This window comes from Monopterus albus, unplaced genomic scaffold (assembly GCF_001952655.1).
Source record: "Monopterus albus unplaced genomic scaffold, M_albus_1.0 scaffold82.1, whole genome shotgun sequence".
Taxonomy (NCBI): Eukaryota; Metazoa; Chordata; class Actinopteri; order Synbranchiformes; family Synbranchidae; genus Monopterus; species Monopterus albus.
The window spans coordinates 736,179-747,578 of NW_018127962.1; the positions used below are offsets into that span (position 1 = coordinate 736,179).

The 11,400-nt window shown below is 39.6% G+C and overlaps 1 protein-coding gene across 2 annotated transcripts; it reads right to left on the reverse strand.

The window, feature by feature from the left end:
• Nucleotides 1–534: 534 nt before the first annotated feature.
• Nucleotides 535–6,063, reverse strand: sgo1 (shugoshin 1). 2 transcript variants are annotated; one of them, XM_020606786.1, is made up of 10 exons: nt 5,917–6,063; nt 5,555–5,709; nt 5,150–5,376; nt 4,599–4,633; nt 4,430–4,494; nt 3,255–4,058; nt 3,015–3,146; nt 1,397–1,567; nt 1,013–1,112; nt 535–920 (listed from the first exon to the last, which is right to left on the reverse strand). In XM_020606786.1, exons 2-10 carry the CDS (start codon nt 5,697–5,699, stop codon nt 761–763), a joined length of 1,839 nt encoding a protein of 612 aa, XP_020462442.1. In that variant the 5' UTR covers nt 5,700–5,709; nt 5,917–6,063; the 3' UTR covers nt 535–760. The 2 variants fall into 2 exon arrangements, with proteins under 2 accessions (XP_020462442.1, XP_020462440.1); XM_020606784.1 differs by having other exon boundaries at nt 1,013–1,181.
• Between the last annotated feature and the right edge of the window lie 5,337 nt (nt 6,064–11,400).

The following is an 11,400-nucleotide window of genomic DNA, read 5'->3' on the forward strand; positions in this document are numbered from 1 at the left end:
TCTTCATGGTACCAAACCAGACACAAACACCAATAGGACCGATTCTAACAGTAAACTAAATTCAACCCTTGTACATCCCATTAATATATTAGGACAACTGGATACTGAATTACAAGATGGAGACTATTCTTCCCACAGATGTATTAAGGGGAAAAGGTAGACTTTTCCACGTCTGTATTGTGAGAATGTTTTTTCATAACGTAAACTAGTAGTCTGCTTTGTAGATAGTGTGTAGCCTTAAATTCTCAGTTTTTCCTTAGTTTAGGGCAGGGGTGGCCAATTCTGGTCCTCAAGGGCCGCTGCCCTGCTCGTTTTCCCAACTATCCCTGCTGATTACCTGGATCAGGCGTGTTCAGTCAGTCTGAAAGGGTATCTTCCAGTTTCTGACTGAACACGCCTGATCCAGGTAATCAGCAGCAGATAGGGCAGGGATAGTTGGAAAACAAGCAGGGCAGCGGCCCTCGAGGACTAGGATTGGCCACCTCCGGTTAGGGTTAGCAAGTGTATTGTTTTTGTTTGAAGTAACAGAGCGAATGAAGAAATAAGTTTATTGTTACATCATAAACTAGTAGATACACGTAAAGCTCACATTCAAGATCTTATAAACATAGAGTATACACTTACTGAGAGAATGAGCAGAGAGGCTCAAAGCTTTACCCAATAAGCAAGGAACAAAGTCACAGAAATTTTACAACTGATCACAGTCATTTTGTCAAATCAAAGAGATGGAAAAAGTTGAGGACAAACAAGGTAGCTGCTTTCAGCGACATCCAACAAATGACTCATTGTATTTCTCAAATGGCTTCTGTCTTCTCATGGAAGTCCCTGCTTTCTGCATAGACCTCCTGTCAGACTTTTGCTTGAAAATAGGAGAGCGAAGGAACTGCAAATCTGTGAACTTGTCTCCACGCCGAAGTTTCCTGTCATAATGAGAAAAACTGTTGAGCATTCATAGAATAACAAAACAAGTGGAACAACTTTACATTAAGATCAGCATTAATGTGTGACTCACGCATTTAGTGATGGCTCCTTGTAGTCCACCGCAATGGTACAACGACGCTTGCGAGCAGGAACAGGGGTGGAGCAGCGCACCTCCGAGAAATTGCGATAGGCTGCAGGGGACATATTGGTCACATCACACAGACTCAAGCCTCGCCCTGCTGTCCTTACACCAAGCCCACCTGTATAATTGTGATCCACAAGAAAGAGAAAAGGAAACAGGAGTTGTGCTTGGCTAAAACACAGACAACGAAGAAAACGCACAAATTGACAGCATGTGACCAGACCAAGCCTCTGAAGTGCACAATTATGTGATGACAAAGCTCTTGCCCTTTACCACTCAAAACTGTGAGACTTAAAGATTCAAGCAGGTTTGAGAAGGGACAAATAAACTTACGTTTCTTGCACGTTTTAACTCTTTGAGGAGTTTGGTGGCGTAAAAGAGGTGATGGATTGCAGGAGGAATCTCCGAAATTCGACAAGACATTGTCTATCCTCAGCATCTCGGCTTCAACCCGGGGGCTGACAGGAAGCAAACAACCCTCCTCCATTTCCTCCCTGAGAGGCTCTGGAAAAACCAGGACAAACAAGCACACATAATCATCTTTAATTCTCAAATTACCATCAGCTACAACAAACACACAATCCTGATTATCCCTGATGTCTTTGTTAGAGGTCGGATAAACTCACAGTTTACACATCATGAGGCAAGAGGATAATACTAGGTCAGCTCTTTAGGTTGAAGATCAGCTGTGTGAACTGATGTCTCAGTAAAGATTCAAACTAGGAAAAATGTTTTATGTGCCATATATTGTATTAATTTCATAAGATATTAATAGATTAATGTAGACCAAAACATACTTTCAACAAGAACATGACAGATGGACAAAAACCTCCTTTTCTGATGTTTCTGGCCAAAAGACGGATGTCTAAAAAGTATACATTAACACACGGTAAAGGCCTGAAGGCAAGCGCTTCATTGTGTCATCTCACTTTTAGAATAATGGTTAGTAATTAATATTTTCATGATATGGCTTTTAAAAAAAAACTAACTTAGTTGATACACAAATGTGCCAAACAATGGGAGAGCATTTATAATGAAGCTCAAGCCAAATGAACACCATTTTCCAGTCCTAACCTGCCCTTAAAACAAAGCATTTTTTAAGTACTTTATTTTTATTCCTTTATTCCCATTATCTCATTTCAATGAGCATTCCTTTGTCTGTCTGCATTGTTTACTGTCTGTTTACACTGCTTATTTTGCATTGTTTGCACTGGTTGTTGTGTGTTAATACTGCTTATTTTGTTATATTAGCCTTATGTTGGTTTACTGTTTACTTGCTGTCCAACCACTGATACTGTTCTACCAAAACTTTCAATCAGAAGAAAAGTACACCAGTAACATCTACAGTGAATCACTAACTGTATTATCAGCTATGCTAATACAAATTCTGTGTGAGTGCAAGAATGGAGGCAGGTCTACGGGGTCATCAGATGGGCACCCTCTCACTAACTGGGGCTTTGCTGAGTTAGGCCCAGGACACTGAGAAGGCTCAACAGTGTGTTACGGTGTCCCAAAACCACCCTCCTCTTTGCCTGCATCCACACACACACAATCCTCCATCAGTATCTACTCAACACTCTATCTAAACCCTCAAACAACAGTCAACAACTTACAGCTAACTACTACCTATATGTTCGCCACATGCTGTCCTAGCCATCAAGCTTTTCAAATAACAGTGAAACTTCTACTACATTTTACAATCAACACCTATCAATACGAGTGCATTCACCCAGCACTGATGGAAGAACACTGGATTATGGACAATGGGGAAATAAAGAGATATGTGTTTCCTATTGTCAAACTGCTTATTGCTACTGCCTAAATACTCAGACATGCAACTACACAATGAAACCATATCAGTTATTCCAGCTCCCTGTGGCATTAAAATCTGAGCCTTTGACCACTCTATTATAACAGAAACAAAGTAAACATGTTCCTGAACATTACCGACCTCTATGATTTTCCTGTCCCAGGCATGCAGGGTCTGGACAGTTAGAGAAGCAAAACCCAGGAACGTGATGGAGATGAGCTTCTTCCTTTTCAGGCTTTGAAGCTTTGGGACTCAACTCTTTGTCTCTAAAAACTATAAAACACAAAACAACAAAAGAAAATACTTAATTTTAACTTTTCTTATAAAGCTGCTAAAATGGAATATGAAGTTAATGTTGAAAAGACAAGCCTAAATCCTCACCAGCAACCTCCTGTCTTGGAGCAGCATTTTCATTCCCTTTGACTTTAGAGGGCCGGCCTCTACGTGTGATAACCACCTTGTTCATGTCAGGTGAAGCCCGTCTCCTCCTGGTCTTCTGAGGAACATATAGGCTGTCCTCAGATTCAGAGGATGGTGATGACGAGCTTGGCTCGGTCTGTTTGGACGATTCACTTTGTGGAGGCTCTTCGCTAACTGGCGTGGCTGGCTGACTGTCCTCTGTTTTGGCCTTGAAAGGTGTGACATGAACCGTCCCTTCACAGTCGAAGTCAAAGGTGTCATTAAATCCCAGTGAGGTGTTGAGCTTACTACCCTGTGGTGGAGGTGCTGTTTTGGCACGTGTGGCTGAACGGTCCCGACTTTTGGAGCGGGCTCTGGGTTTAGGATTGTCCCAAGGTTTCTTTAATGGGACACGTTCCGGTTTGCGACCTCTCTCGGGTTTACGTGCAGCTGATTCTGGTTTGGTGTGGGGCTGCTGCTGGACTTGTTTCTTGCTTGGCTGCTGCTGGCTGGTTTTTCTGGGCAGAACACGTTCAGGAGTAGAGTGCTGAAACTTCTCAGCCTCAGTAGGGTCTCCTAAATCTGGTTTATTTGGATGTCTAACGACACAGTGAATAGGACTTGCTATTAAAGTCCCCAAGCCTACAACGAGGTCCCCGTCACTCAGTAAGTTCTGTTCTGGCATGTGCTCAGATCTCCTCCTGCTTCTTTGCTCTGCATGCCGGCGCCTCACACCAACTGTAGATGGCAAAGAAGTCTGCATGCCAAATTCAGGGGGCTGAGGACCTGATAAGACCAATAAATAAATAATCAACATTATAAAATACAACACTGTGGAATCACAATAAATGCAGCCATTTCTTAAAATACAGTCAAGTGTACACAACAGTTGTGATGTTATCTGCAGACCAGACTATATTTAAACCTGGTAGTGGATCAGTCTGAAAATAACTTTACTTATCAATATAATGAAAACTTGTGGCCTGGAAAGAATGCCCATCAATACCTTATTAAATTAACAAAACAAAACAAAACTGAACTTTACCATATTCTTGGATTAAATGAAAACAAAGCTCCTGGTCGATGGTATAAAAATACTCATCTTACAATGGCGTAACTATTATGGTTAATCCATAATACTGAATATTTGTATATACCTGCACAAACGGGAGAGGCTTTGCCCACAGTGGGCCCATCAAGGTTCTGGCTGGTCTGTGTTTTACTGCATATTGAAAGGGAACAGATACTGATAGTTATAAAACTTAAGAGAAATCATGCTAAAGTTTTATGGAATGAATTTTTGTTTTAAAAAAAAAAAAAAGCTCCCTTGCTGAATCCATGCGGATTTCTGCAGGTTTCATCTAAATCAGCATAAAAGACAAAAAAATTTTCCTTTATGATGGTATAATTTTTACCAGAATTATCTGGATAGGTATAAGTAGGGTAGGTATACCCATTAAGCCCACCAAAATCTACATTTGGATAGTTTTCGTACATGTTAACCTGATTTATAAGGCTAATCTAAATGATACCATGGCACCATTTAAGCCCATGTGTGTTCCAGATAAGACCACATCATGAATTATTACTAAAATATAAAAATGTATTGTCTGAAAAGAATTCATAAAAGCAACAGATCTACTCAGTAACATCTTAGGAACAGGTTGTTGTAGATGTTTTAAAAATATATGTAAGGCCTGGATTTATCCAATAGATGAGCCACAAACAACAGTGTTCTCTCTTTTGTTGTATTTTACTTCAAAGTTTAAAGTGGGCTTAAATGGTACATGGGCTTAATGGGTACACCTACCCTAACCCCCCGCCCCCAGAACCCCTTAAACTGTGAAACATGTACTAGATATGGACAAAGAACACACCACAGTCTCCATATGTACTTCTGACGCTCTCGCTGCCAAAGCTTCCTGCTCCTTGAGCTTCCGCTTGAGAAGGAGTAGGTGAAGGAACATGGCCTGTTGTTCCCTTTTCAGCTGCAGAATCACTGCATTGGCCAGCTTCACTTTCTCCTTTTCAGCCTGCAAGGCTAAGGCCAGCGCCTTGTTGTTCTGTTGGACACCTTTCAGGATGGCGTGTGTAGAGTTAGTCCCTGGAGCAAAACGTAAGAAGAATGTCGTGTCAGTTTGAGACAAATCCCATCTTCATGTCAGCACCATCTGCACTTTTACATCTGTCAGTATCATGGTTCTATCAAGCACATCCTTCAAGTCTACATTATCAATATGTTTTGATATTAAGTAATGGTAACTGCGCTCTCGTTTCCTTACCATTGCTTTTGTTCATCATACCGGTCCGTCCTCTGCTGGGCGCTGAGGCACTGGCCAGCCGTTTGTTCCTCTTCTCCTTCATCCTCTCCTTGATGTCCTCCAGACTCTGCTGGAAGGACTTCTTCTGGACCCGTTCCCTTACCATGGCTCAGAATCTTTGACCAGTTATAAGTATTTTACGTTATCCAACTGAGCAGCAGCTTTGCACCATGATAAGCCTGACCAAAACAAAGCTAACTACTACGCTAACATGCTAGCTACGTTAGCACGCTATTTAACGTTGACGTTCGCCAATCCAACAAACTACCTCCGGCAGCTGCAGTCAAATGTTATTATTTCAAGCAACATAAAATTAGACTCACCAATGTGGTTATCGATTAGCTCTTTAGAATACAAATTACCGATTCAACAAGATACTTTAATAACTAAAATCAGAGAGCAAAACAATCAATCCGATTTTCAGCAAGGAGACGTTCGAATTTTGAGATGCGGCTGCTGATTGGTGAGAATATGAGACCGGTTGCGTCACTTCCTCTCAGTGAAATAGTAGTTTTCGTCACTAGATGGCGGTACTGTATAGCAGAAAGTAAACAGGTCTACATAGAGGACATATGGCTGATTTGCAATTCATTTTTCTGGTTTTATGAAATTATGCAGCAGACTACCACACTGCACTGATTATCTGATTATACTTCTCGATATTTGAGTCATTGTTTTCACATTTTTCCATCTGTCTGTTTGTTTGTTTGTTTGCAGGACACAAAGCAAAGTGGAGAACATGTGCCATTGGGATATGGAAGTAAAGTACATTTCTTTTAAATGGAAATTAGATTAACTCTCATCAAGGGTTAGGCTGATTCAGGCCCTTTTAAAATGACTAACCGAACATTTATAATTAACTGCTGGAGATAAGAGCTTCAGCAGTGCCCTGCTGCATGTGGATGGAGCTGATAAATGTGTTAATAAAAGCCCACTGACAGGCAGTTTGAGTTTTATTCCTTGAGGTTTCTCTGAAACTCTCGTAGTTCTTTTAAACTTAGATTACGCAATATCTCAAAAAGCAAGTCAGTTACTGAGTGAATGCAAAACTTAATTAAGTTAGTAATAACTAGTAAGTTTAATGACAACATGCTTCAGTGTCCAGCCTCCCATTATCCTTTAACCCCTATTTGCAAACATGTCTTCATTCATACACAATAAATCTTGCTCAATAAGTATAAATACTGGAATACAATGAGTTATGATCTCATTTACTTTCCCATGTCAAGCAGCCATGTGTTACTGAAACTTTCACTTTTTCTGCATGGCACCACAGCTAATATAACATCCATGTGGACCTTCTGTCAGTGTGGATCCAAGAAAGTGTCAATGACATCCAGCTGAGTGGCACGCTGAGGCCATAGAAGGGGGTTGGAAAAGTTTGGGTGTTGTCGGTGTCACCCAGTGGAAACAAATTACTTCAGCAGGGTGCCTCAGCTGTGAAACGGGTCCATACTTTCATGCGAGACCCTTGAGTAAAGCATACAGACAGTGCTGTATTTTTTTTACTAGACAAACATTTGGCGCTTCTAATCCTCTCAGTGGGAATATTTCAGTTTGGTTACAAACGACTTAAACTAAAGAAAATAACTACAGTTGAAAAGCCAACCTAAACTAACAGCATTTTGTTTTTGTTTTTTTGTTTTTCAGTAACAGGTATGCACTTTTGGTGTGGGTTAGAAGTGTTGTAATACTTTACTGTTTTAATAATAAGATCACTTCTGTTTGTTATAAAGGCATATTATTCATTCTGAGCTTGTCAGTATTAAAGAGAGAGACAGAGATAGGGAGAGAAACATATCAAGTCAAACCAAAAGACAGCCAGAGGGACTCCACAGGGCTTAGCTCAGCTTGCTTTAATGGATAAATCCATCACACAGTCATTTCATGCCACCCTTGACTATCCACATGTCAGATGCCTGGAAAGAAACTTATTATCACGGGTACAGGAAAAAGGCAGAATAGGAGGGACTGATTAAAATAAAAATTGAGTCAATGTTGTGTCAGACAGAGAAATGAAGCCACAATAAAGATTCAGAGAACAAGAGACTATGGGCATCAACAGAGATAAAGACATTGCCTTTTATAGTATAACAGTAGCTGGGATGAATCTGTTTATCTACAAACTCATCTCTGTCAGATCTCAGCTGCCCCTGCCTGGTTAGTCTGCAAAGATCATCTGTTTTTTTTACCAGATGAAAATTATTAGCTCTAATCTGTGCACTTGGCTCAACTGGGACAAAAATAAACAGCCCTACTTTTTAATATGAAAAATGTGCATATAGTGGCATGCTCACAAACTCTGGTAATGAAATCATAACACAAAGCAAGCTTTGCAGAAACAACTCAGAAAATTAGAAGGTAGCCTGTTTTATGGACCTCAGATCAAGGGTTTCCAACTGACTGTGACCCAGAGACCCATGTTATGAAGTAAGAACTAACCCAAGGACCACAGTTGTGTGGTGGGCACTATTTTAATTCTGAAAGTCACCTTGGATTTTATAAATGCTATATATTCTATGTGAATAATTTGATTTTTTGCAAATAAAATAAGATAAAATAACTGTGATTCCTACAGTAAAACAACATTAATAAATACATGGTCAGGGACCACCTGCAATGTTGTCATGGACCACCAGAGGGCCATGGACCAGTGGTTGAAAACCCCTGACAGATAACCAGCTACCTACATCTCTATCGAGTTTGTCAGTATAGTTCATTTTAGTTTAGTTTATTTGGAATTACATGATATGAAAAATGTCACACATAACACAGTAGACAAGATAGCAAAGATGAAGGACATTATACTACCAACAAATCAACATAATAAGTATGTATATCATCATCATCCTCAATTGAAAATAAAATGTTTTTAGAAAAACCATTTAATAAAAAATACAGTTTCCTGTAAGCCTTCATTGAAACTTTATTTTAAATCTGTGGTGGATATTTATAATGTTAATGCACAAAAATAACTTGTTTCTGGCTCTAGTCTGGTGGGCATAACAGTCAGTATTAGATTTAAGAGTCTGTCAACCAAAAGTGCATTAAATGCAAACCCACATTAATAACACAAGTAATCATTAGATAAAGAGGCCATAATTATAACTGGTCTGATGGTGCAGTGCATAATACAGCTGCAGCATCCCATGGATTTCATTTCCGCAAAATGATTCTAACATGAATTTTTCCCTCTATGGATGTAAAAAAGTCCAATGTCTGACTGTACTGTAACAAACCAAACCAGAGGAGCACTCCTTTTATCATCACATCCCTTTGAACACAAATGATAGCAGCACTGAGCCCCTGACACACACACGACTCTGTGTGTTGCAGCTTGGGCATTATGCTTTACAGCCTGCTCTGAAACACCCTGCTGAGCCATTTACTTCACAGCCAACATCCTCTCTTTTTCTGTGTTGTTCCGTGTCATACCTCTGCACTGCTTCAACAGGACTGGAAAGCCTCACAGGGACTGAACAAATCTTTTCTGGAGCTGCAAGAGCAACGGTAGGTACTTAGGAAAGAGCTGAAATTGAAGGTTGGTTTGAACTTTAGACTTTTGCTCCCAGACTGCTGTGGAAACTTGTTGACCCAGCCAGATGGTGACTGTGCGACATCTTCCCCACTGCCAACTCACCTTTTGTCTGCCCACTAGAGCTGAAGAAACACAGTTTACATGGGGCAGCTTGCACACATTTTACGCCAATGTCAAATTTATTTATATAGCACAATTTAAAACAACCACAGTTGACCAATGTGCTATGCAAACAGGAGTAGAAATAACAAATCAGATTAAAATTGTGTACACAATATAACAATTTAAACTAAATAATCGCATGATAAAATAAATGGAAAATGTGATGCAGCCACAGCAAAAGCTTGCTCACCTCTGTTTTTTAGCTTTGTTCTGGGCACATCAAGGATCATCAGATTAGCTGGCCTCAGTTGCATTTTGGATTGATTGGAGTCGATTTAGAGCTGACTTGTCAATACCCACATAAAGGGAGTTACAGTAGTCTATACATGAGGTAATAAGAAAAAGAATAACTTTAAAGCACAGAGTAGGCTTTACCTTGGCCAGTAATCTCATGTGGAAGAAGCTTTTCACTACAGAGCTGATTTGTTTATTTAGTTTTAAAGGAGATGTCTATAACCATGCCAAGGTTTTTTTTAAATATAAAAGATCTGTTTTATGACACAAAAGAGCCAAGAAAACCTGCAGCAGTTGTGATGTAGGAGTGCCAAATCTGTAGCGTATAATACTTCGAACAAGTGGGATTATTGTTCACCACATAAACAAAGACAGTAGGGTCTGTGAAAGGGTCAGTGGTGCAATGAAAATACTAACTCTCATAAATAAATGCTGCATTATAATTTATAATGTACAGCTCACATGTCAGACCTAGGCTAGTTGCTTTCTCATGTTTAGTCTTTATGCTAAACTAAGATAACCAGCTGCTTGCAGTAGCCTTAAATTTACTGTACAATTGTGTTCATCCAACACTCACCAGGAAAACAGATTGTCATGTCTTGGAAGTACCACTGGTATTTTGGTAATATATGCCAGTTGGCTATAGTTTTATACATTCATGATTTCTCTCAGTATTTCTTTTTATGTAAGTTAATAAAAATATTTTATTACCTTGACTATTTGAATGCAGAATTTAAACCTTACGTTGTAAATATAATGTACTATGGACTGAGAATACAGATTGAAGTTATACCTTAAATTTTATTTTCTGAGTGAGTTTCATAAAATTACTTTTGACATCCCTCATTTCTGTCAATCATAATTTCATTGCACTACTACCCATGACCATATTTGTTTTATGATTTGAACTAAATGCAGTGTGCTGAAGTCAAAATGTTGCAGCCTCATGCCAAAAGCATATTGTAGTCTTTTTCTATGTGAACAGCAAGTAAAACTGCCCTCACATGGCGTGCATGGCGCTGCTTTGTGCCTTTGTACTCTCTCCAGGTAACAGAGAATGAAAAATTCCTCCGGATGCCAAGTCAAGCTTTTGTGTTGCTGACATATGTTTATGCGACTATGTGCGCATGCATGCCACGAATTCAGACAAGAGACCAAAAAAAAAAAGCAGTGGAGTGAAGAGAGTTGTGAAACATGACAAAAAGTGAAGGAGAAAAGGCAGTGAAGGCTGGCAAGGGAATGAGCCAGGGAGTTAAGAGGCCAGAGGTCAGAATTCCAACAGCCTGTGGAGAATTGAGCATCCCACATACAGATGTTCAAAATCACTACAAGAGACAATTAATAATAATAACAATGACCACAGTGACAGCTGGGAGGATCAGGACGCACTGGTCAATCGGATGATCATTTTGTGAATTGGCTCATAAAACTATTTACTACAGGAGGGAGAAGCAGAAAATACCTAATCCATTAATCCACTGAGATAATCTGAGGGGTCACAAGTTTAAAAAGCTGCAATCACACAACCTCTGACCTGATGAAGTGAGTTCGGCCTCTGGGAAAGCTCAAGATGACGACAATCAGATCATGTCAGTGTGGAACCTCATCAGTGATCTAAACAGCGGAGTCCCAATTAAAATTGTTTACAGTTGTGTCTTTTTTCACATTCCTTTTGTAATAACAATGTGAAAAAAACCAACCCTGAGATAAAACTATAACAAACCATAAACCTGCTCTACACATCCTCAGCTGTGGTGGAAGAAGTACTCAGATTTTTTTACTAAGTAAAAGTACCGCCGTGTAAGAATAATCTGTTACAAGTAAAAGTCCTGCATAAATATATTACTTAAATCAAAGTACAAAAGTATTAACA